General features: G+C 33.6%; 3 protein-coding genes across 6 annotated transcripts; all 3 read left to right on the forward strand.

Annotated features, from left to right (window-relative positions):
* Window positions 1–3,656: 3,656 nt before the first annotated feature.
* LOC11430997 (serine/arginine-rich splicing factor SR45a) lies at window positions 3,657–6,624 on the forward strand. Its single transcript, XM_003612212.4, has 8 exons — window positions 3,657–3,840; window positions 3,921–3,940; window positions 4,248–4,580; window positions 4,683–4,706; window positions 4,851–4,938; window positions 5,052–5,201; window positions 5,994–6,063; window positions 6,155–6,624. Exons 1-8 carry the CDS (start codon window positions 3,838–3,840, stop codon window positions 6,376–6,378), a joined length of 912 nt encoding a protein of 303 aa, XP_003612260.1. The 5' UTR covers window positions 3,657–3,837; the 3' UTR covers window positions 6,379–6,624.
* Window positions 6,625–10,938: 4,314 nt separating this feature from the next.
* LOC11424854 (ankyrin repeat domain-containing protein, chloroplastic) lies at window positions 10,939–15,508 on the forward strand. Of its 2 annotated transcripts, XM_039834548.1 has the most exons (8): window positions 10,939–11,399; window positions 11,445–11,757; window positions 12,780–12,856; window positions 13,128–13,226; window positions 13,312–13,410; window positions 13,869–13,967; window positions 14,059–14,157; window positions 15,033–15,508. In XM_039834548.1, exons 1-8 carry the CDS (start codon window positions 10,962–10,964, stop codon window positions 15,204–15,206), a joined length of 1,398 nt encoding a protein of 465 aa, XP_039690482.1. In that variant the 5' UTR covers window positions 10,939–10,961; the 3' UTR covers window positions 15,207–15,508. The 2 variants fall into 2 exon arrangements, with proteins under 2 accessions (XP_039690482.1, XP_003612263.4); XM_003612215.4 differs by having other exon boundaries at window positions 10,939–11,757.
* A 3,718-nt stretch (window positions 15,509–19,226) lies between these two features.
* Window positions 19,227–22,762, forward strand: LOC11425357 (bifunctional nuclease 2). Of its 3 annotated transcripts, none has more exons than XM_024785165.2 (10): window positions 19,227–19,636; window positions 20,204–20,404; window positions 20,493–20,545; window positions 20,630–20,686; window positions 21,347–21,412; window positions 21,499–21,570; window positions 21,732–21,841; window positions 21,977–22,068; window positions 22,217–22,273; window positions 22,413–22,762. In XM_024785165.2, the coding sequence occupies exons 1-9, from the start codon at window positions 19,360–19,362 to the stop codon at window positions 22,267–22,269; spliced, it is 981 nt and encodes a 326-aa protein (XP_024640933.1). In that variant the 5' UTR covers window positions 19,227–19,359; the 3' UTR covers window positions 22,270–22,273; window positions 22,413–22,762. The 3 variants fall into 3 exon arrangements, with proteins under 3 accessions (XP_024640933.1, XP_003612265.1, XP_024640934.1); XM_003612217.4 differs by having other exon boundaries at window positions 19,229–19,636; window positions 22,217–22,281; XM_024785166.2 differs by having other exon boundaries at window positions 19,499–19,636; window positions 20,140–20,404; window positions 22,217–22,281.
* The last annotated feature ends 1,910 nt before the right edge of the window (window positions 22,763–24,672 follow it).

The following is a 24,672-nucleotide window of genomic DNA, read 5'->3' on the forward strand; positions in this document are numbered from 1 at the left end:
ATAAAATATTAGGTAAAACTTATATCTAAATAGGTAAAATTAAGAAGAAACATAAGCATGAAACAAATTATTGGGAAGTAAAGGAAATAAATTCATCACTGGAAATGAATTCAAAGAGATGGAAAGGAATTAGAATTGAACTTGATGGTGCAACAATGGAAAAATCGAATCAAAAGAGATTATTTCTGAGCTATGTTTGGGCTAGTGCATATTTAAGTAATATTCATTATTCTTGCGGTTGGGTTTGGTTTGGTTCGGTTGCTGAGATTCAAACCGCAAACCGAACCGAACCGCACGGTTCAGTGCAAAAGTCATCTGAATTCATCCGAACCAAGTACGGTTTTTTTGCGGTTTCAGTTTGGATTGGTTTGGTTTGCAGTTTTTCTATTGGGTTGGTTCGATTTTGAACACCCCTAAAGGTGATCGTTTGAATGAACCATGTATATTGGTGCTACTAACATGCCAAAATAACCAAATATCGATAGAATTGAGTTAAAAATTCCACCTATTGATGTTTTCTAAATATAGAGTAAAATTGGAATAAAAAATTCATAACTCATCCTGTTCCGTTGATTTTCCAAACAATGGAATGAGAAATTAACTCAATTCCTTCATAAAAAATATACAAACAATGGAATGAAATCTTTATTTCGTTCCATTTCACTCTGTTCCATTCGTTCCGTCAGTTTTAAGTTATCCAAACCCTAAAATTTTCAAATAACATTCATCTTAATTCGTTAGTTTTAAATTATCCAAACACTAAAATTTTCAAATAACATTCATCTTAATTTTATGGAAAATGTTAAAAAACTAAAAATAGAAACTTTTTTTTTTAAGGAAGAAACATTTTTTTTGGAAATTTTAGATTCAATGTATTAAAATTTTAAAACTTTATCTTTTCAATACAAAAATTATATTTAAAACAAATATTTTATAGGTTAGATATGATATTTATTGAATTATATTCCATGATCAATTGCTGAATTAAATAGATTAGAAAGAAAGGATTATTTGAATCACTTTATTCTTTGTGTATAAATAATGTTGATTGATTTTTTTCATCATTTCTTTATTATGACTAAATACAACAAACCTACCCTCTATTTTAAAAACTATCATATACCTCCCCTCTGTTGCATTCTGTTAACTCTCCGTTAGAATTTAGAAATTAGCATAATTAGGTCATATAAAATATCATATCTAACCTATAAAATATTTTTCCATGATCAAATTGTTGAATTAAATAGATTAGAAAGAAAGGGTTATTTGAATCACTTTATTCTTTGTGTATAAATAATGTTGATTGATTTTTTTCATCATTTCTTCTTTGGTATAACTATATGTCTGCTATAACTTCTTCGTGTTTAAAAGAATGTTGATTGATTTTTTTTCATCACTTCTTTGGTATATCTGGTATAACTTCTTCTTTGAATCACTTCTCTGAATGTGCTATTATTTTTTTATCAGTTATGTTCTATTTGTTTGGGTTATTTTTTTTTTCATGTAAAAATGTTGTTTGGTAATGACAATTGTTGATTGTTTTTTTTTCTTCATATAAGAATGTAAGTTTGGAATCTTGTTTGTCATAGAATTATTTATTGAGTTGTATATGAATATTTTGCAGGCTATAAACTTTCAAACTAACGAGAGTAGAATAGCTGGGAATGTTGAATCCATGAACTCTACTGCTGAACTTGAACTACTAGCACCACTGCCACCGAGTATGGAGAGGAAAAATTATGTGAATAAAGGTGAAGGTTCCAATGATAAACAAACACAAACTCTTCAACAATTGAAAAAAGAAGATGGGACAGGAACTAGTAGTACTCTTTCCAGTGTCCATTTTGATGTTGAAGTATGTAGGAAAGCGTTAGTTAGGATGATAATTGTTGATGAGTTGCCTTTTAAGTTTCTTGAGGGGGAGGAATTTTGCTATTTTATGAGTGTTGGGCAGCCTAGATTCCCCATTCCTTCTAGGATTTCAGTTGCTAGAGATTGCTGAGATATTTTAACCGAAGAGAAACATAAGTTAAGAAGTATGTTTAGAAAAGGGGATTAGAAAGTGCTATATGGTTTGTTTCTTACTTTTTGTGGTACTCCTTATGTAATGGTTTGTTAAGGTTATGATAGTACTAACTAGTAAGGTTGATCTTTGGTCTTGTATCAGTTATTTTGTTTGTCTTGCTCATTGAGTATTTGCCTTTTTTGATCAAAATAATAAGGCATTTGTTCCTTAATAGTTGCATGGCTATTAGGGTTGGGAATAGGCCAGGCCAGGCCAGGCTTTGATAGGCCTGAGCCTGGCCTACGAAAATTTTTGCAGGCCTGAGCCTGGCCTATGGCCTTTCATAGGCCTATTTTTTTGGCCTGGCCTGGCCTGAAAGCCTATTTACAGGCCTACTTTTAAATAGGTTTAATAGGCCTCACTAAACATTCCATTTTATCTACTTTTAAATAGGTTTAATAGGCCTCAAAGCCTATTTGAGTGTAAGACTTGTTTATCACTATAAGGCCTTAAAAGCCTATTTCACTATAATGCTTTAAAGCCTATTTAAAAAGTCCACTATAAAGCCTAACATGCATAAACAGGCCGGCCTATTAGGCTTCATAGGCTTTTTTGATAGCCTAAGCCTGGCCTATTTACTTAAATAGGCTTTTTAAAAAGCCTAAGCCTAATCTTTTTAATAAACAGGCCAGGCCAGGCCAGGCTTAAACAGGCCAGGCCATAGGCCCCTATAGGCCGGCCTGGCCTATTCCCAACCCTAATGGCTATAGAGATTTTATTGAAATATGACACATTATGCATAAACTGCTACAGGCTATACCGCTATAGCCTATCATATGAAAGAATTTGCTACAGCTAGTATATGAAAGAAAAAAGAAATACTGCAATTTATGAAATCGTCAAAATTATTTTTAATACGGGCACTACTATCACTTATTTACAATTTGGATAATCGAAAACCGATCCAAATTAAACCGCGTTAAATTGGATCGGTTCGGTTCAGATTTTATTTTAAGAACCAACCGAACCGAGCCGAACTGCACATATTTTATTTTTTGGATCGGTTCACTTTTTGCTTCATAACCGAGCCGAACTGCACCGCAAACACCCCTAATTTTCTCCATCGTTGTCGTCGTCGCTCTCAACAGTAATTGCGGCATCGTTCTTTCTAGTTTCTAATGTGTTGTTTTCGTTCACCATTATTTATTTTTTACGCCGTCGATCGTCATCATATCACTGTTTCGTTTGTGCTCTTTCTACATAATAATAAATTAAAACCTGTCTGGTGTAAAAATTCAATCACAGAAATTTATAATTCTATAGATTTTAGTCTCTTACCTCCTTGATGCCAATAGTGATAACCTTTTCTTTCAAGTCATTAAGTGGTGTTTTCATTTGGTTGATTAAATTTAAAGCTGAAGCTTAAGTTGCTGAGTGAAGGACCATGAATGATTTTATAGACAATGCACACACTATTGATAGATACGTTGCAAAAGTAATTACTTTTATTGTGGATAGTGAGAAAATGAGTTGTATTTAAATGAGTCAACGGACAATTTAACGGTGTTAACCAAGAAGGGAGGTGTTTGTCTCTTTGTTGAAAATTTAAGGGAGGTTAATGTCCATTTTAAAACTAGAGGGCTGTGAGTGCCATTTTAATAAATCTTAGGGGAGGTGAGCGCAGTTTCCTCTATAATAAAGACCTTATAAAACCGCAAAATCCAAGACCAACTTGTTGCAAATCGTACAAAAAGTGCATTTCGACAAAAACCCTAACTCTTCGTCGTTGTTGCTTTCTTCTTCATCGCTATCGCTTTTCGTCGCTTTTCGAAATGGTAAATTTTCTATCCGAATCTATACCCCATTTGGATTCTTCTTCAAGATTTTTCTAACTTTTTCCCCAATTATTTTGCAGGATGATTCTCCAGTAAGAAGGTAACCCTTGAACTCTCTTTCATTGCAAAAATGATGATTAACAAATAATTTGTTAGCGATTATCTTGAATTATGTTTATTTGTTAATGAACCCTAACGCAAAATTGAATTAAACATTAAGTTTATATTTATTAGTGAATTGAATTTTTAAATTATGTTCATTTATAAACGAGATGAATTATTTTATCTTTGAGATTTTAGGTTAAAGTTGATTAATTTTCTGTTTTTTAATTTTGAACACCAAGTGATTTTGCCCCTTGTGAAGCTATTTGTTATTCTGGTTATGATGGAATATTTCACATTTCCAGGCTTTCAAGGTCCCCTTCCCCATGGAGGGCTCAGTCAAGATCCAGGTCTCGGTCCAGGTCTCAGTCAGGATCCCTTGACAGGCACAGGCCCAGGTCTCTGTCAAGGTCGCCTGAAATGCAAAGGCCTAGGTCGAGGTCGAGGTCTCCTGAAATGCAAAGGCCTAGGTCTCTGTCAAGGTCTCCTGAAATGCAAAGGCCTAGGTCACGGTCAAGATCCCTTGAAAAGCAAAGGCCTCCGTCTCAGTCAATGTCTCGTGAAATGCAAAGGCCTAGGTCTCGGTCCAGATCTCTTGAGAGGCAAAGGCCTAGATCCCCCTCGAGAAATCGTGGCAGGTTAATTGCAATCATGGTTTAGCATTCAAGCATTGTTTTTACATTTTTCCGTTCTGCAGTGCCTAATGTATTTCCTTTGATTTACTGGTCTTATTTGTTCAGATCAAGATCAAGAAGTCCTGATAGGTTAGTCAATTTTACCTGCATCTTGTTATAATCCTTAGATTGAAAGATTAGCTTTACCTTATTTAGTATATCGATAGAAATAGCCGTGGTTTGGATTTGGTGATGTTCTATTAGGAACCTCTGATATTTTCAATTTTGTTCTAGGAATGGTGGGGACACTCTTTATGTGACTGGTCTCTCTTCAAGGGTCACTGAGAGAGACCTAGAGGAGCATTTCTCTAAGGAAGGGAAGGTGTGTATCATATTGATTATCTCCTCTTTTTCACTGTATAATAGTCCAATTTTCCTTCATCAGTGATCCCCGAATCTTTGAATGAGAATGTCATGGGTTGATAACTTTATTAGGTTGCTTCATGTTTTCTTGTGGTGGAGCCCCGTACGCGTATATCTCGAGGTTTTGCTTTTGTCACTATGGATACTGCTGAGGATGCAAACCGCTGTATCAAGTACCTCAATCAATCCATTTTAGAGGGCCGCTATATCACTGTTGAGCGGGTAATGTGTATTTTAATTAACTAGTAGTTGATAAAACACTAGCGCTTTTCTTTCTTGACTTGAAGGTTTTGTGCTTACATTCAGAATGCATTGCATCAGCTATGTTGGCAGCAATCAAAGATGATCAGTTCATCCATGTCAACTTTAGTGAAACAACTTGATCAAATGCAAGCTTAAACAGCTAATCAAATGCGTCTGATCAACTAAACATTAGCAATTATAACGTTCAACAACTTTACAACCTCAGCATTCACTTTCAACTCAACTAGCAATTATAATGTTCAACAACTTTACAACCTCAGCATTCCCTTTCAACTCTGAACTAATCAACGGACATTATTCAACAACTTTCTAATCAGGCCTTTATGGTATCTCACACTTGGCATTGATCATTAGTGTGTGGATATAACTTTATGTTAATCAAACTTTCTTTTAAAGGGCTCTTACTATAATTTGCAAGTGTTCATTTTTACAATTTAATACAACATGATGGATATACCAGATGATTTAATCTGTTTTATGTTCAGCTTTACATGAATGATTGGTGCGAGTTTGTTTATATCAGTGTTGTCGATGGTGGATGGTGGTCCATGGCAGAGAGCCAAAATCCTGCCTTTTAGGCCGCTTTATGGTGCCTTCATAGTGGCTTATGGCAGAAAAGCTCGCAACATCGGGCGATATTTACCATATCGGAGAGGCCGAAATCCGCCACCACCGCCATGGCCCATATTCGACAACACTGATTTATATCAACAAAATTCTAAGGATGCAGTTTCTCTATTTATATTTCAGTCAAAGAGAAAGCGGCCAAGAACTCCCACACCTGGGCACTATCTTGGGCTGAAAAATACTAGAGACTATGGTAAGTGTGAGACACTTCTTTGAATCTTTAATATAATTTATTACTTGTTTTATGAAATCTTATTGAACCTTTGTCTTCTGTTGTTCTCAAGGACCTCGTGGTGGTGACCGTGGAAGGCATCAGGGTGGATTTGGTCGTGATGATTATCCATATCATAGGTCTCCAAGGCGTTCTCCGTATCGTGGTAGCAGGGATTATTCCCCAAGACACTCTCCTTATGGTGGAAGTGGAAGGTATAGGAGGGATAGGTCTAGGTCACCTCCTTATGCTCCATATGGTAGCCCAGATAGGAGGTATGCTCGTGGGCCTAGGTGATATTTTACATTAGTTTGTTTAGATATTTTAAGTTTGAAGAAGGAAAGCAAAAACTGTGTAATTGCTATGGTACTTTGACTGTTAGATTGTGCCTATAGGTGATGTATGCCCGTTTTGGAGGTAATTTGCACTCTGCAAGTATTGATGTATCTTCAAGTACTTTGACTGTTAGATTGTGCCTGTATCGTTTGTTGATGACATTGGAGTTATATTATTATTTCCAAGTAGTGGAACTTTAGTTTTTAAGCCTAATAAGCGTTATGTCAGCGTTATACTGCCATATTTGCTCCACGTAACATGTCACGTAAGCAAATGACTGCCATGTCGACATGACCGTTAGAAGTTGGATGTCAATTTGACAGAGAAAGCAAATTTACGTGATTGATAATATAAAAAGATCAAAATTGTGGATTGGTCATGCAAGGAACCAAAATTGCATTTAAACCAATAATATATTATTGATTTTGTGGTAAAAAAACACTAGCGATATAATTCTTTTTTGAGCAATGTTATTTGAACATCAATTTGGTTGACAACCATATTGACAATCATATTTTACAAAGAAAAGTATGTGTTGGCACAAAAACCAAAGCAATAGAGAGAAAATAAAAATATAATGTGAGTATGAAAGAGAAAATTGTCACAAAAGTTGTTAGGAAATGGTTGTACAAATATTATTTCTCTGTTTTTTTTTTTTGCTTTTGCACCGATTTTCGACCCACTAAAGGTGGACGACTAATCCGGCTCATGCGTAGAGGTATGCGCACTGGCCAAGCGTTGTTCCTCTGGGAATCGTTCTCGGTATTCCCCGGATACGTCTTTGGAAGGAGTCCTTGCCACTGGAGCTCAAGCAACTTGGTTACTAGCGATATAATTCTAATGATATAACTATGAGAGTATCATTATTTTATGGGTTAATTATGTTTAAAGTCCCTATAAATAAGCGAGCTTCCAACATTGGTCCCTATTTAAATTTTAAATTTTTCATCCCCAATGTTTTTTTTCCATTTGTAAGTTTGGTCTTTGCCGTTTTTCAATGATTTTTTTATACAAGTTTAGAACATTACAAACGGCTCGTTTACTAAAATTTAGAATTTTTTAACATGAAATAAATTAAATTTGAATTTTTTTAAAAGACAAAAGTTCAAAATAAAAGTAACAAAAATCTGGACGCAGGAATATAATTTTGAGATAATTTTTTTGCAGATAAACTTTTCGTGATGTTCTTAATACTTGTTACAAATGCAACTTTTTCAGTGAGTATAGCTTTTTTGGAATATTTATAGCGTCTTTTTTCTATAAATCAGTTTTTTCATCTTTACAAAATTTGAATTGTAAGATATAAAAAACTTTATATTGATATGAATAGCAGGAAAGTTCAATTAGAAGATCATTTAGTGGTAAAAGTGGACACGAGAACATAATCAAACAAAACAATTTTGGTCTTGCACGCTGTACATAAACATGATGATTTTTCTCAGTCAGAGTGAAGACTTGGTTTTTAAGCGGTACAAGAGGTTTTTCTTTATAGAACTTGGTGTTGTCAATGATAAGCACAACTTTACCAGGTTCACTAATTTTAAAACTGTTGCAAAGGAGAGGGACGACGGCGGCAGATCTGTTACTCACAAGTCACAAGTGAGATACGAAGAGAGAAGAGAGGGTGAAAAGAAAAACTTGCAGTTGCTGTTGGTGGTGGTGGTGCGAGTAAGACATGGAGAGGAAGAGAGAAGGATGATGGAAATTTAGTGTTGAGAGAGTACAGTAACAGTATGGTCTTCAAAAAATTTCAAATACTTCCAATGGTTAATATCTATTTTACATGCCAAAAAAAAAAAATGTTAACTCCCCTAAAGAGGTTGCCCACCGTAGCCTTTGCCATTGATATTTGTCAATTAACTTAAATTGGATTTTCCTAACAAAAAAATATTTTTAAAACTTTTTTTTTTTGTGATCGGAATTTGAACCTCAAACGTTGCATATTTTATGCATTGTACATGCCAAATGAACTTAAAATACAATATTAATTGGCTTAATAGGTCATTTGGCCCCTTAATTAATTTCAAGTTTTCATTTTAGTCCCATAATTAATAAAACTCTATGTTTTGGTCTTTTAATTGTCTCTCCGTCGGTCAAATAAATCCCTGAAGTTAACTTTAACCCCAAATGTCTATAGTGGACCAATATTATAGATGGTCCATCATAGACCGTATTAATTTTTAAATTTAAACAGTTTGATTTTTTTAAAGAGAATACTACCATTGAATTATGCAATACTACTTTATGATACGTAACAACACCTAATTTTATTTCCTTTAGTTCATCTTCTTCCTTTGCCATTCTTCATAATTCAAGAGCACCTCCATCAATACTCATGAACAAGCAAGAAAAATTTCCAGAAACAAAAGTCAAAACAAACATAACATGATTAACCTCTATCTTTTAAATTCCAATTTCTTATCCTTTCGTTTCAAAGTCATCATTTTCTCTTGCTCAAATTTCTCTCACGTTTCCAATTATTCTAATCATATTTTCCCTTTTCTCTTATTCTGAAATTTCCATCAAGTTTTCAGATCTACCTTCGTACCATATCTATGAAAGTTGCTACCTATTTCATTGAAGAATAAGGTTTAAAAGAAAAGGCAAAACCACATAACATGAAGACCCATTTTAAGGAACCCATTAATGGCGTTGAAGCTACATTAAAGGTAAACAAGCATGAAAAAAAAATCTGTTTCACGAGGGTCAAAAATTCGAAGCAAATAATGGGTTTTGCTTGAGTTTTTAAGCCAGTTTGTGTTGTATTTTGGAGAAGAACATCAAGTTTTTCAAATAAGTGTTTTGAGATTTCTGTGGTGATGTGATTTTTGTATGGATACGGATTGAGAAAGTGATTTTATGATATGGGTTGGTGATGTTGTTCGATTGTGATTTTTTTTTTCTTCCAGTTTTATTTTCTGCATAGAGGTTGGAGGTGATGAATGTATGAATATGATGATTTTAAAAAAATTATTTCTTTTTTTGGGTTTTTTTTTATCATGGGTTTTGTATGAATGTTGATGAATGTGGAGTTGAAGAAATTGAAACCCGTGTGTTTGATTTTGTAGTGGAGAAAATTGAGTTTCAATAAATTGTTTTGGAAAAAAAAATTCTGGAAAAGGTTGAACCTTTTGAACATGATGAAAGATGATGAAGATATGAGGAAGAAGAAGAGGGAAGAGAGGGAAGATGATGAAAAGTGAAAAAAATTAAGTGCTGATGGTTTACCATAGATATAATGGACATGCAATCAAATGGTTAAAATGATATAAAAAATATCTGACATTAAGAAACTAACATAGTGGACCAATTTAACTAATGAACGTATAATTAAGTGATCGAAATGTAAATTTTTTTAATTATGAGACCAAAATGAAAACTGAAAATTAATTAATTGGGGAATCAAATGACCTGTTAAACCTTAAATATCCAATTTACTAAGGTGACAACTAGGCTACCTATGAAAGAATGACAAGTAATTTACCCAATCAATACACATTAACCACATAAGCACAATTATCTTGACCCCACAAATAAATTGCTCATTTTCATTTGTTGGTGGATAAATTACCCACCATTCTTCAAAGGTAATTTAGAAAAGGAGAAAACTTAGATGCAGTTCCCTGCATCCTGTAGGTGCTGTTCTCCAATCGACACATGACACGTCAATTATTTTGTCCACGTCAGATGTTAAGAGATTAACAGTAAACGTTTTGTTCAGTTACTGTTTCTTTCCATCTCCTCTTCAACTAACCTGATCTTCTCTTCGAGAATCAACATACCACAGCCACGCACTTTCCCCCTATCGATCTTCCATACCTCCCCCTCTGTAGGGCCACCAACGTATGTGCATCAAAACATGGGACATGATAAAAGCCCAAACTCTTTGATATAGACAAAACATTGACAACTTATTCTTATATAATCAAACAAAATATCTGTCATGGAGGAGGGTTCAGTTTGTGCTGCAACGGTTTAAGAGGAAATTTTACATACGCTCCTGCTTGGATTTTCTTAGATTCTTGTTTCTTTCCAAAATTTCAGCATATATGGTTTCTTCTTTCTTTTACTGTGTTGGTGTTTTGCTTTCTCTCTTGCATTGAGGGATCTGATTGTTATCTTAAAGTTTAATTACAGGGTGGGGTTTTGCCACTGTTAGTTCTTAGTAGTGATGATTTGACATCTATGAGAATGTAGATTGTGATAGAACGCAGATGATCACAACAGTTGCGAAGACGAAACATTGAAACGGAAAGAAATTAACGGACGTTAAATCATATAATTTAATATAATTAAATATCCAGGTGTCCTATTTTTATTCGTGAACAGTAAAAACTGTGCCTATGCAACTGTACATAAGTTTTCTCCTTTAGAAAAAACCATTTACTAAATATTACACAACTTAATACAATATCAATTTCTACAAATCTAATTTACTAAATATTACAAAAAATCACAAATTACATCAAAATAAATTTATTATTAAAAAACCAATTTTTTTTATTTAATCAAGAGCGAGCATGGGGTCATTTGCAACAACAACAATGTTCAATTTTTCCACCCTTGTTCATAATCCTCAACCCCAAACACTCATCTTCTCTCCATTCCCTTCTTCCACACCTCGCAAGTTTCAATCTTTTCAACCTCTCAAATCCCCCACAAACCGCAACCTCTACAAAATTCTCTCTTCATCATACCAAAATGACAACAACGACAACGACGAAGAACACATCATCGGAGATTGTCTGGTTTTCGAAGAAGGCATTTTCGAAGACCCCATTTTCCCAACATCCGACAACAACCTCGTAAACAACAAAAAACCGAAACCAATTTCAAAGAAGAAAAAACAGACAGTGATAAAGTCCGAGAATCTTGTTCCTGGTAAATGGAAAGAAGTTCAAGCAGGGATAAACATAACGAAGAAAGAACAGCCTAAGATAGCTCAAGAGATTGAGTTTAATAGTAAAGAAGAACGGCGTAAGATAGCTCAAGAGTTTGAGTTTAATAGTAAAGAAGAACGGCGTAAGATAGCTCAAGAGTTTGAGTTTAATAGTAATTTTATGAAGAAGAAAAGTGGGTTGGTTCATTTGAGGGATATTGATTCGAACGAGTATAAAGCTTATAAAGAAGCTAAATTGGCTCAGTTGACGCCTTTGGTTCTTGATAAGGTTCCGAGTTTTTGTTTTGCTGAGAAAAAGAAGGAAAGAGAATTAGATGAATTGAGTGATGAGAGGGTAGAGGCTAGGAATCCTAGGTGGGCTGTTTATGGGAAAGGGTTGGAGGATGTTAAGGAGTTTTTGAACAGTGAGAGTTATGATCCTGCTGCTAAGAAAATTGGAGGTAATTGGTATTTACAATCTGTTTTGGTTTTATTTTTGTTAATGTTGTCGAGGATTATTGTGACCTATGTAATAACTTCTAGTCTCTAGATTGAAGGCGTGTCAGGTGCCCCTGACACACAATGGTGTTAGACACAAACACACGTAGTTACGTTTGGTATCTATGCGTCGGTGTCGTATCCGATGCATGTTTCTGTATTGCTGCTTTGTAGATTATTGTGTTGGGTGTCTGACACATATTGGTGTTAGACACATACACATGTAGTTACCTTTGGTATCTACGTGTCAGTGTCATATCCGGTATACTTATCTGTATTGCTGCTTCATATATTATTGTTTAGGGTGCCGTTCATGTGCCTGACACATATCTGTGCCAGACATAGGCGCATGTAGTTACGTTTGGTTTCTATGTGTCAATGTCATATCCGGTATATGTGTCCGTGTTGCTGCTTCATAGATTATGATTTCTGCTTGTTAGATAACTTTTGGTTCTTTGCAACATGTTCTGATGTAGTGAAAATCAACTTCCTTGGTGATGTGTATTGATATTTTAAAAAATAGTTGTGGTTTGCATTTGCTTTTAATTTATGGGAGCTTGTTAGTTAAAATAAATTTATGGGGAAAACCGCTTATAAGTTTACCAGCGCTTATTGAAAAGTTAAATGAGAGAACTTATGAAAAAGTTGAGATATAGAGGCTAGTTTTAATTTATATGAGAAGCTATTGTATTAAAAACTCATGGTTATGTTGAGATTTTGTTTTAGTATTTCTCTTTAGATAAGTGTTCTTGAAGAAGTTTATCCAAAATGGCTCTTAAATTGGTGCTACTTCACAACCTTTGGTACTTAATGGATGGCAACATAAACAAAGAAATTTGATTGGGATAAAATGGATCATTTTTTCATTGGTGGTTGAGTTCGGGAAGATCTCCATTTTATCCGCTTTTGGTTCTCATTGTTTGCATATATCTGGTTTTTAAATGTTGGCATTTTGGTTTTCATTCTTTCATACTTGCCTGAATAGGTCTTCCTTTTTTGTTTACCTGGGAGGAGAGGGATTCGTTGAAAAAGAAAACGCCAGACTTGTCAGTTGCTACTTCAGTAAGTATTCCTCTAATTAATGACTGATATTTCATCATCTCTCGTTTTCCTTCGTTTGATGTTGAAGTAATTTTTTGTTCCACCGTTGATGTTGTTGAATAATCTTAGTAGCTGTTGGTATTGTAGTTGTTGAGTTATCTTAGTAGTTGCATTTTTTTCAACGTTGGAATCATGATAGAAGTGTAGGAGAAAAGGGTATTCACTTGTCTGTTACCTTTGGTTAATAATCTCTATATTTATGTTTTTAATGGATAATACTCATTTTTTGTAGGATAAATGGATTCCTTTGCACACTTTTGCTGCGAGCGGAGAATCTTTCCTTTTAGATACTTTGTTGCAGCATGATGTTGATATTAATGCTATGGATAAGGTACATGAATACTAATTTCAACACAGAAGATTATAATGTGTTGAATCCTGTATTTAACTATTGTGATTTGTTTTACTTTTTCAAGGATGGTTTGAGCGCTCTTTACAAAGCGATAATTGGAAGAAAGCTTGCCATAACCCATCTTCTCGTGAGAAACTTGGCGAATCCGTTTGTGCAAGATAATGTGAGTGAAAAATTGTGTTGTGCTGTCATAGTAGCATTCGTAAGCCTTTATTTGTTGATTTTCTTACTGCGATTTATATTTTGTGCTCTTCCTGCCCTCACTGGAAATTCATCGTTGTTATCATTACATCTTAGGCGCTTATAGCACAAACTCTTGTCATATAAGTGTTTATGCATACATTTTTTTTAGAACAAAAAGATAAAGTCAAATCAAATTGTTGCATATAAGCTATAAACTGTTTTCATAAGCTATTCTGGGAGCTTATCGAAAAATGTTGAAAACAACTTATGGACATATTTATAAGCTGTTTCCATATGCTCTTTTGAATAGTCTCACGAGCGTTTATGCTAATAGATAAGCTCAAATAAGTCAATCCAAACATGCCCTTAATCTATTAACATATAGTTATTATATCCTTAGTTACCTGTTGGTATCCTGATATTCTGTGCTGGAAACAGGATGGGGCCACCTTGATGCACTATGCTGTACAAACAGCGTCTGCCCGAGCAATTAAAACACTCTTGTTTTACAATGTGGATATAAATCTTCGGGACAACGTATGATCAATTTTTCCAATCCTTAGCTTATCTACCTCTTATTCTTTTGTGGACCAATGTTTGAGAACAAAATTCATTTGCTCTGTCTTAGGATGGCTGGACACCATTACATCTTGCTGTTCAGACTCAGAGACCTGATATAGTGGAGCTTCTGCTGATTAAAGGCGCTGATCGGACATTAAAAAACAAGGTAATTGTCTATTGATTTCCTATATTAATCTATCAATGTAATAGAACCTTGCGTGGTAGATAATGTGGGTTGAATATAGATGCTTTTAATGGGTCATTGGTAAATATCAGTTGTCACTGATATTTAGCTATGAAGCACTGACGCAGACATTCAACGTTACACTGACACGTAGACATTGATAATAATTTAGAAAATAGAAGTGATTGTATTGGTGTCATGTTGGACATCATACATGCATTCAATCTGAAGTGTTGGTGCTACACAAGTATTTAGAAGATTTGTCCCGTCCTTAAGAACTGGTTATCTGATTTAAATGATAGGCTAAGAAATTGAGATACTTACTCGAGATTCTCTCTTTAAACAGGGACGTCTTAAAAGTTGTTAAAAACCATAGTCATTAAAAACCTATCAGTTGAAGAAAAACTTTCCGATTGTTATTTAGGAATCATTAGACTTTGCCAATCACTTGCTTCTTTGTTGAACTGTTACGAATCTAGTCACTAGTCCCATGCTTGGATCAAAAAATTAATAGTTTCATTAAAATATTGATCTTTAATAGACCGTGATGCATCGATTAGCCAGCATCAGTCCTTACCTAGCAGAAGTGACAAGGCTTGATTGAATTTGTTTTATTTAGAGTCGTGATTGATGATTATATATATTTTTTTTGTTTAAAAGCTCTATGGAGTCTAGAGTATTGTTCAATTCGGTGTTGATTTTTAATAGGCATATCATAATATTTTGTCCGTGGTTTATAAAATTAGAAATACTCTTAAACAATGATTGATTGTTCAAAATATGTTGTCTAGCAGATTAATACTAGCCATTTCTTTTACATTGATATTTGAATTCAATTTATCTTTTGTTTGTCTCAGGATGGTTTAACTCCACTCGACCTTTGCCTTTACTCTGGTCAAAATGTCAGTACATATGAGTTAATCAAGTTGTTGAAACAGCTGCCTTATATAGACACGCCTGAGAGACGAGTTAATCAAGTTGTTAAAACAGCCTTAAATAGACACGCCCGACGGAAGTGGATAAGAAAATAAATAAAACTTTTGAAGATCTGGAACAAGTAAGTGAAGAATAGCCATTGCTGAGTTTTTCATGGCAGGTAGCAAGCAGCTCTTCAGCATATGGAAACTTTAGCTTTAGGACAAGGATGCTATTGTATTAAAAAAAATGCATTCAAAAAATATGATAGGGAAGTAGACTTTTTTGCATTAAAAAAAAAAAAAAAGAAGAAGGAAAACGACTTGCCATTTTTTAAAAATAAAAATGTGATTTCAAATTTGGACGCCAAACCAGAAAAACGTGAATTTCGTGAAAATAAATATGTGAATTTTTTAAAGTATAGAGGTAAGAAAAGTTTCTCACTAGCAAAGGGATAGTAGACCTTCTAACACTCCAAACAATTCAACTTGCAATCGTGTATGGAACACATACATCATTAAATGAATAAACATAAAAAGTAAATTTTGTAGTTAGAATTCACCCCGGTCCCTGCATATAATAATGCATTGTCCTTCCAACTGAGTTATGCTCACGGGACTCATTTTTTTGTTGATAACATTGACTTAATTATTAAATTCAACAACACGAGAACATAAATAATTAAATTTTGGTTTAAATGTGTCATTGGTCCCTGCACTTTCATCAGATTTTGGTATTGGTCCCTGCACTTGTTTTTGTTTGGCATTGATCCCTGCACTTTGTAAAAATATTTGTAAAAACATTGGTCCCTGCACCAATACCAATAATTTTACAAAGTGCAGGGACTAATACCAATAGTTTTGTGTATTTTTTTAACAAAAAGTTAACAGAGGGACCAATACAAATATTTTTACAAAGTGGAGGGACCAATTCCAAACAAAATAAAGTGTAGGGACCAATGCCAAAATATGATGAAAGTGCAGGAACTAAAGATATATTTAAGTCTTAAATTTTTAATGCCACCGTATGTACATATTGCTAAATTTTATTCATGATACCATAACCAACCAAAAGCATTAGTATTGTCATATTTTTGCATCAGTTGGGATTATTTTTTTGTTGACATAATCAATTTTGGATTAATGTTATTTATATCTCTTCTACAATTTATTTATTGTTACATTTAATTATTGATAAAAAGAACTTTTTGCATTAAATATTAATAATTTTTTATTTAAAATATCTAGGAGAGAATATAAAAAAAGTTAACTTGCCACATTTCAGATCAAACGGTGTATCTCCAATAATTGTACTTGTTAAGCGTCACAACACTACAACTAGATTATACATGTGGACTCATAACTCATAAGTGATGAACTTCATGATGATATATATATCCAAAATTCTAAACAGTACATCTGAGTCTGACAAGTGATACTGATAAGAAGGCATGTTCCAAATTGTTTGGTAAAAAATGACAATTAAATCATTTTACGTGGAAACCAGTAGGCAAAAGAAACATCAACATCGTGGAGAGTCTGAATATGCTTGGGTGCAATGTATACGGTCGGCGTCATAATATGGGATAATGCTTAGGTGACATTGATGACACTACCAACCACAATGTTATAAGTGTGCAAAACAATAAAAAAATATTGTGAAAGAAAAAGAAGAAAGTCACATGTGATATTGTGGTTGGCCAATATCACCAACCACAATGTCATCCAAGTGCTACCCCATAATATGTTTCGTTTCTATGATTGGAAGTTGGACTTTGGATTATTGGCACCGAAGGAAAGTGGAAATACTGGCCAACTAGAGGGCAAAGTGGATTTAATACTGGCCAACTAGAGGGCAAAGTGGATTTACCTGGTAACAAAGCACGCAGTTACACGTTCAGCACAATCTGAATCATCCAATCTTGATCGGACAGTTCAGAAGATAAACAAATTTAATTTTGTTTTATAACTTATAATTTCTAAATTAAATCTAGAATGTCCACTATCAGATGATTCTTGATGTTCGACTGCGTGAATGCGTGCTCTTATTGGTCCACTAAAGGGGAGTTGAAGTGCTTGTCTTGTCTCTATTTTTAAAAAAGTCGTGAACTCCTTTGTCAGAGAGATATATCTAAAGTGTATATTAAGTGATTTATTGGACGGGTTTATTTACGAAAACAAATCTCATCGATATCTCATTTGTTTTTGTCTCTCTCATAAAGAGTCCTTCATTCTTATGAGATGAGGTTGATCTTAACCTTTTAGAGGATGTTGAATAACTAAATTAATTTAAGAGATAAATAAGTTAGAGGGTTCAAGTTCAAATCTAGTGAATGACAAAAATATTAATCTAATGATTAATTATTAAAATTGTTGTTCTTAAAAAAATAATATTAAAGCTGTTTGTTTATTAAAATAAAAATTCTTAAAAAAAAATATTGATAAATCAAAGCTATGAATAGAAATGATTATATGGGAATTTTTTTAAGGAAATGACTTACTTTATTTCATTCATCATAATAGAGTTATTGCAATATGGAATCAAATCAAATATATGATGACTAGCATACAATTTTGATACCATTGCTAATAATGTATGAGAAACATAATTCGCTTGTCTCTTAACAAAACTTATTTTAAAGTTTAAAAATTATTGTAAAAGTGATCTACAATTAACCAACATATTGCCAAACTCATATTGATTGTTAGTTGTATCCATGATGTCTTCCACCACCAGCTTACAATCTAGCTCAATTTACACCATTGATAATCCTAATTCCCCAAGCCAAGATATAACCTCCCTTGATCCCAATGCTTCTCATTCTGAAGGAGTAGGAAAGTACTCAAACGTCTTTGTCGATGCTTTGACAAAATGACTTTGAACATTTTGAATATACATCCCAATTCTAAAGCATTGTTGATCCCCAAATAGTGTTGCGTCAATATTACACTTCACACACCCATCCAACGGTGGCTGCCATCGCACCTCATGCTGGTTGTTACGCTGATGTTTTGCCAATTGTGTTGGTCGCGAACTGCGTGCCATTGCAATAAAGAATCTCGCATCATTTGCACAATTAATCAGAGAGGCTGGTACTTGGTCTCCAATACTTTAACGTTCCTTTGACGCTAAATGCACAATAACATCATTGTTATTTCGTTGCACGCATTGTCCGAAAATTTGTACAAAAAAGAGAGAACGAACACGCTACCAGACCAACATCATTAACAGTTCCATCACGAATAATATCCCACAAACCCGCCTCTTGCCAAACTCGCTTCGCTTCATCACACCCCACAAATACATTCCGATCAATTTTTATTCAGGCTAAAATATGGTTTTAGTCCTTGCAAATATGATTCGTTTTGGTTTTAGTCCCTGTAAAAAAAAAATTGATTTTGGTCCCTGCAAATTTTTTTGTTTTTGAAAATAGTCCCTAGGGACCTTTTTAAAAAACAAAATATTTTGCAGGGACCAAAAACTATAAAATAGGTTCGGTTATCATGTGCCACGTAGGCAAATCATCACAATAATGGGGTCGGAGACTATTTTAAAAAACAAAATTTTTGCAGGGACCAAAAACAATTTTTTTTTTACAGGGAATAAAACCAAAACGAGGCATATTTGCAAGGACTAAAACCATATTTTAGCCTTTTATTTATAAATACATACTAGTAGTTCTAATTTATTTTTCTTTACAATAAAATAAAATAAAACAATTTTATCTCATATTTTCATTATATTTTTATCTCTTTCTATTGTTTTTGTCTAAAAAAGAGACAAAAATTGTATAGAAAGCATCATTTCTTCAATATAATATGTTAGCTGGATAGAAGCTAACATATTTTGATGTTAAACAGGTAAAATCGGATATTTTGAATTGCATTAAGTAGGATAAAAGCAAAGTGCAAAGTCCATGAAAGGAATCTTGCTTGCGTGTTGTGATCTCGCCTCGTCATCTCTCATCTCTAAACTCTATCAATCGATTATAAAATTTAATAATTTAAAAACATAACATAAATAAACCCAACTTAATAGAGTAATTGATATTTAATCAACTACTATCCAATAATAAATTAACTAATTAATTTTACAAAAACATTATAAACATTGATGTGTTTATCATTCTCGTTCTCATTCTCATCCTTTACATTTTCATTTTCATTTCATATATTCATATCAAATCAAATCAACCACCAACCTTTAATCCTTTATCTTCATCTTCTTCCCATCATCATCATCATCTTCTGAGCTTCATTATTAAAAAAAATGATAAGATCTCGTTTCTCCATGCAACCGATCACCGGCGCTACCACCACCATCACGGCCGATCACACAAATGCCGCCACCTCCCGCTCCGTTCCTCACTCTCTCTCCTTCCATTTCTCTCCCATTAACCTCCCTCTTCGCTCACGTCACTCTCGCTTCCATAAACCCAGATCCTTTCTTATTTCATGTAATTCATCTCTCAGCAGATCCAATTTCAGCGATCATCACAACAACAACAATGAAAACGACTTTCTCGAAGCTTCTATTCTTCTCTCAGGTCCTCTTTCTTTCTCTCACTCTTTTTCCTCTTTCATTTCAGATTGTTCTGTTACACTGTTCAATGTGTTTATAGAAATAATGAAATTTATTAAATAGAACTAAGCATTGATTAGCATATAATAATTTCCTTTTTTTTCCTTTACCTTTATAAATAGAGCGGCAAAACTCACACACATTTAACATTGTGAGAGAAGTTCAATTAAGATTACAAGGTGAAATTTAGAGATAAAAATGATAAGCAATAAGTTTGAAGCTACAAGTTAATTGAATTATCTCATAAAAAACGCTGTTAGCTAGTAAAATAAGCTATAAATTCATGAAAAAATGACGGTTACCAAACGAGTTTGTTTTTAGTCATACGAGCTTATAAGCTCTAAGCTCAGACATGTATTTTGAAAAACAGACCATAGTTTTGCATTATTGTTGTTGTTGTTGAGAAAATTTGGAGATGGTGTTACTGTAGTGTGTATTATAGTAACTGTGGTTCTTTTGATCATTTAGGTAAACTATCCATGATGTCATGTGTATGAATCCCTGAAATTTTGAATTACTTAAACTAGCGCAGAAACAATAGCACACTATGGAATGTGGAGACATCGTTTTCAATCTGAGTTACAACGTAAATCACCCGTGTTACCATTTCCAGAAAATAGCTCAAGAAGGGATAGTAATTTATTCAGACAGGGGTTTCTACAGCGTTTTCAGAATCCCACAATTTTTCTCAAGATTTCTTGTGATGGAGACTATGTTCTGCCTATTGTTGTAGGTATGTATGCTATGATAGGATAGGATATGCATCAATAATGAAAAGGAGCAAATTCTTGTTTTATTGAACGGTTCTTTTGTTGATGCAGGAAAGATTGCTATTGAAAAGCTTATAGATGCTGAAGTGGAACAAGAGATCGAGGTAATTTTTTAACCTGTATCTTAATGGTTGTGCACTTGTGCTTTTTTTTATTATGACTGATCCTTGTAAAATGTCATATTGTAGGATTGGCCGGATCAGTTCCAGTTTGTGAATAACCTAGTTGAAAGACTAGACCATGAAGTATGGAGCTAAGCATTTTTCATTTTATACTGATGCCAATGGACATTCAATCATTGGCTTCATTTTTGTTGTTTCGTTAATATTTTTTGCTGATTCTAATGCTATGTTACGTATAGTTTAGGCAGTAGTGTTTATGCAAATATCAGCAACAAAGTGTATTTCACAATTCATTACATTATACTATCTTCTTGGTAATTTTGATTCTTATGAACTCTTCATTTTGACAATGAATAGCTATCACCATGAGAAAGAACTCCCAAAAAAGCTATAATCTCTCATTTCAATATTCAACACGCATGTCCAAATCATACTGTGCCCATCCACTAGGTCAGAATAAATCAGAAGAAAATCTACACTAGATAAATAGCCTTTATTTAGTCTATTTGCATCATTAGTCCCTCTCAAGGAAATTGTGTGAGATCATAGCATCAATGCACATTGCGTGTTTATTTTGAGAAGTGCCATACTAAAATAGAAAGAATTATTGGTTTTAAAAAAAGAACAATTTGAATAAAGTTAAACAGGTCCTCTTGCATGCAAATAATTTCACTTAAGCAATCTTTCCATCCTTATCCTTGTTCTAATGTTTTGAAGCAATAGCAATGTATTTGGTGTCAAATAATTTATTAAGATGTGTGTTGTTTCATTTTACTCTTTCAGGTGATAATGGTGAGAATTACAGAGCGAGTAGTCAGTACTTACTTTGCCAGATTGTACCTTAGCCAGGTATTGACAACTTTTAAAAGATAAATGCCTTTTTGTTATGCTTTTTTATTCGTAAAAGTGCTCATCAAAGTTTATAATTCCTTCAGCCAGGGAAAAGTGATATTATTAGTGTGGATTTGCGCCCCTCAGATGCCATTAATGTTGCAAATAAATGCAAGGTACAAATTCTTCTATGACCCTGTCAAGAAATTTTGATTTTTTAAAGGGGAATCTCTGAATGCTAACATAAGTGTTCTTATTTAGAAATCCTAGTAATATGCATTTTGTGCCAAGAAGTTGGACAAAACCTCTTTATGATTTTTATATTTGATTTGTGCAGGCTCCAATATATGTAAGTAAAGAAATTGTTTTCACAGACGCTATAAGACTCGGCTATGGAATGGGCAGAGTGCATAATAAAAAGGCTATTTATGATGTATTGCTTGACAGGTATTGCATAGTTATTGTGTCTTACCGCGTCACCTGTAGCATCCTTGCCACCATAGATTCTGTGTGCAAGTTTCCTCCTTTACATTCATGCTATATCATTTGAGCTTGAGCACGAACTTCTTTCGTTTGTTACAGTGCCATAGATGGTCCAGATTCGGTAGCTCAAGAACTAAGTATGATGCATAATATGCATTTAGCTATCAAACAGGAAAGATTTAATGACGCAGGTAAAATATCGTTTGGGTATGACTGTATTCATATATCTTACACATCTGCAAGTATTATGGTCACAATCTGTTGCCTTCTGCAAGCTTGAATACCCAAATCTTGGCATTTTCATGGAATAACCTAAGGCTTGTTTGTTTACTTTTGCAGCTACATGGAGAAACAAACTTGAAAATCTTCGTAAATCATCTCAGGAGCACTAATTAGGTTGTTAGGTACATCAAAAATTGTTTCTAGCCACTTCAAAAGTTGAAATTTGACTTAAAAAAAAATAATCAGTAAACAAAATTTTATGTCTACTTAATTTCACTATATAGTTGTCTAATTATGTCTTGAAAATTTTCAGGTGATAAGTTCTGAAGAGGAACTTATGGTTATCTTTTCCTGATAATTTTTCAACAGGAATTATTGTGGTATAAGTTGCAGAAATGAAGCAAAATTATGTGTTGTACAGCTGAATTAGAGAGTCCTTAACCTTAGTTTGTATATATTATCAAATCAAATGTATTAAGGCCTAAAACCTCTGGGAGATTCTCGCACTTCCACTGGTACTTGGGAATTGCAACACTATCGAGTATGTTTGCAATCCTTGACATGAACATCAATGAAATCATCAAAAGAATTATGGCTTTGGCACTTTCTGATGAATGAATGTAATATTGATACTAATGTTGTCCCATACTTCTCATTGTTTTCCTTCAAGCTTCAACTGACTGTCACTTTTCTGATAAAAAAGAACTTTAAATTGAAATAGTTGGATAATGTCCAAGTTTCGATACATGTAATACATTCAACACACCAGTCTCCAAATGTTAACTCCAAATCCCAGAAGCTCTCACGGTCGAATATTAAACTTCCAGACCAGCTTTTTTTATTTTTTTTATCCAATTTACTGTTGGCTGGCTGAGCTCAAGCATCTGGAGCAAGGTCACTTCATTACGAGCGTATTAGTTTCACTTAAGGATTTGTCTAACATGTGTAATATTGCACATGTTAAGGTAACTAAAAGTAGTAACTTTTCATTGAAAACCAATAATTATTGATTAAAAACTACATATTTAATATAAAAAACACAAGTTCCAAGTTAAAGTTACTACTTTAAACTTCTTAACATGTGCATAGAAAAACCCTTCACTTAATTTCAGTTTATTGTGAGAATTTAATACAAATAACAATTTAGTTTTCTTTGATGACTTTCACCATAAAAATTTGTCATTACTCTGATTGAAATAAATTCTGTTCACACTCACGATGTCATCTTGCACGTGATGGAGGATGTAGCTTGTAAGGAAGAGGTTAAGATACGATGGTCAGAAGCTTTAAATTTTAGTTATCAACTTTTAGAGTCATGTGTTAAGGGAAATTGCTTGCAAAACATCATCAAAATTATGTGATGGATTAGTTAGAGACTTACCTACGCAAAAAGTTATCTAAACACTACTCCAACGTTTTCTTACCAGGAAACAGTTAGCTTTTCTTTCAGTTGGACTTGCGTATCCAAACGAAGAAAGTTTGCATTAATTATCCACCAACATCCATCCTCAAGGTCCTCTTCATGGAACCTAGGATTTAATAAATGGCGCTTTTGAGAATATAGATGAAATCCAGATTCCTATATTCCAAAACATTAGTGCATGTTTAGAATGGCGTTGAGTGACCTTGATTTTCACAAATTTACGGTGTTGATTTTGATTAGTTAGGATTTATAGATGAGATTAAGTGTATGTTTGGTTTTGCATAGATAAAATGATTTATGTTTGAATACACTTATGTAGAAGTGAGTTGAACGATAAATTTAAATGTTAAAATCAATTCTAGAACCACAAACTTTAATTTCTAATTCTAGCTCCTCTAGAAGTGGAACCAAACATGGCTAAGTTGTTTGATTGCCGGGATTTGTTTGCAGTAGAAAAATGCTTCTTACAAATGAAATGATACGTATACATTATGTAAAAACAAATCTTTATTTTTAGCACTAATAATATTTTCTTTACACACATACTGTAACCAAGCCTCAATTTGTTATCATGCAAAAACTGTTTTTACCACAACAATGGCAACACTGTTTACAATATCCTAAAACACCTGTTGACAATCATGGTCTGGTCCCTATATAGATGAAACTCCCGACAGAAACAGCTATATATATGATGCAAACCAGATTTCCCAACACATCAACAGCTACATAAAATTTATAAATGAGACAAAGAATAGCCTCTGGTTCTCATCATTTTTATATAAAATGATTGGGTTCCAACCTCAAATGTTAACAAGTTTTGAACAGATATTTAACAATTAATTAATGATGATCCGGTGGACATAGTTGTAGATTGTAGATAACATAATCAAAGGCAGCAAGCAAGTAATATTGATACTGGCTTACATAAAATAACATCTAACCTTTTTTTTTTATGTAGTATTAGAATTTATACTACATCATACTAAACATTTTTTAAATATAATAAACTCACGTATAATTTGACTTTGCTCTGCGTGTTGTTTGGGGTTTAATTTATCTTTACACTAAAATATCATTATCAATTTCAAAAAAGTAAAGGTTAAAGGGAGCCATAAACACGACTCTTAATACTGTCTCTTTTGTTCAT

This window comes from Medicago truncatula, chromosome 5 (assembly GCF_003473485.1).
Source record: "Medicago truncatula cultivar Jemalong A17 chromosome 5, MtrunA17r5.0-ANR, whole genome shotgun sequence".
Classification (NCBI taxonomy): Eukaryota; Viridiplantae; Streptophyta; class Magnoliopsida; order Fabales; family Fabaceae; genus Medicago; species Medicago truncatula.

Excerpts from the sequence above, each read along its gene's own strand:
- LOC11425357 (XM_024785165.2), top strand. The coding sequence starts at position 19,360 with ATGATAAGATCTCGTTTCTCCATGCAACCGATCACCGGCGCTACCACC. Across the intron at positions 20,687-21,346 it reads TTGAAAGACTAGACCATGAA|GTGATAATGGTGAGAATTAC; the intron begins GTATGGAGCTAA and ends TTACTCTTTCAG. Across the intron at positions 21,413-21,498 it reads CCAGATTGTACCTTAGCCAG|CCAGGGAAAAGTGATATTAT; the intron begins GTATTGACAACT and ends TAATTCCTTCAG.
- LOC11430997 (XM_003612212.4), top strand. Across the intron at positions 4,581-4,682 it reads CCCTCGAGAAATCGTGGCAG|ATCAAGATCAAGAAGTCCTG; the intron begins GTTAATTGCAAT and ends TTATTTGTTCAG. Across the intron at positions 6,064-6,154 it reads GAAAAATACTAGAGACTATG|GACCTCGTGGTGGTGACCGT; the intron begins GTAAGTGTGAGA and ends GTTGTTCTCAAG.
- LOC11424854 (XM_003612215.4), top strand. The coding sequence starts at position 10,962 with ATGTTCAATTTTTCCACCCTTGTTCATAATCCTCAACCCCAAACACTC. Across the intron at positions 11,758-12,779 it reads TGCTGCTAAGAAAATTGGAG|GTCTTCCTTTTTTGTTTACC; the intron begins GTAATTGGTATT and ends TTGCCTGAATAG. Across the intron at positions 12,857-13,127 it reads ACTTGTCAGTTGCTACTTCA|GATAAATGGATTCCTTTGCA; the intron begins GTAAGTATTCCT and ends CATTTTTTGTAG.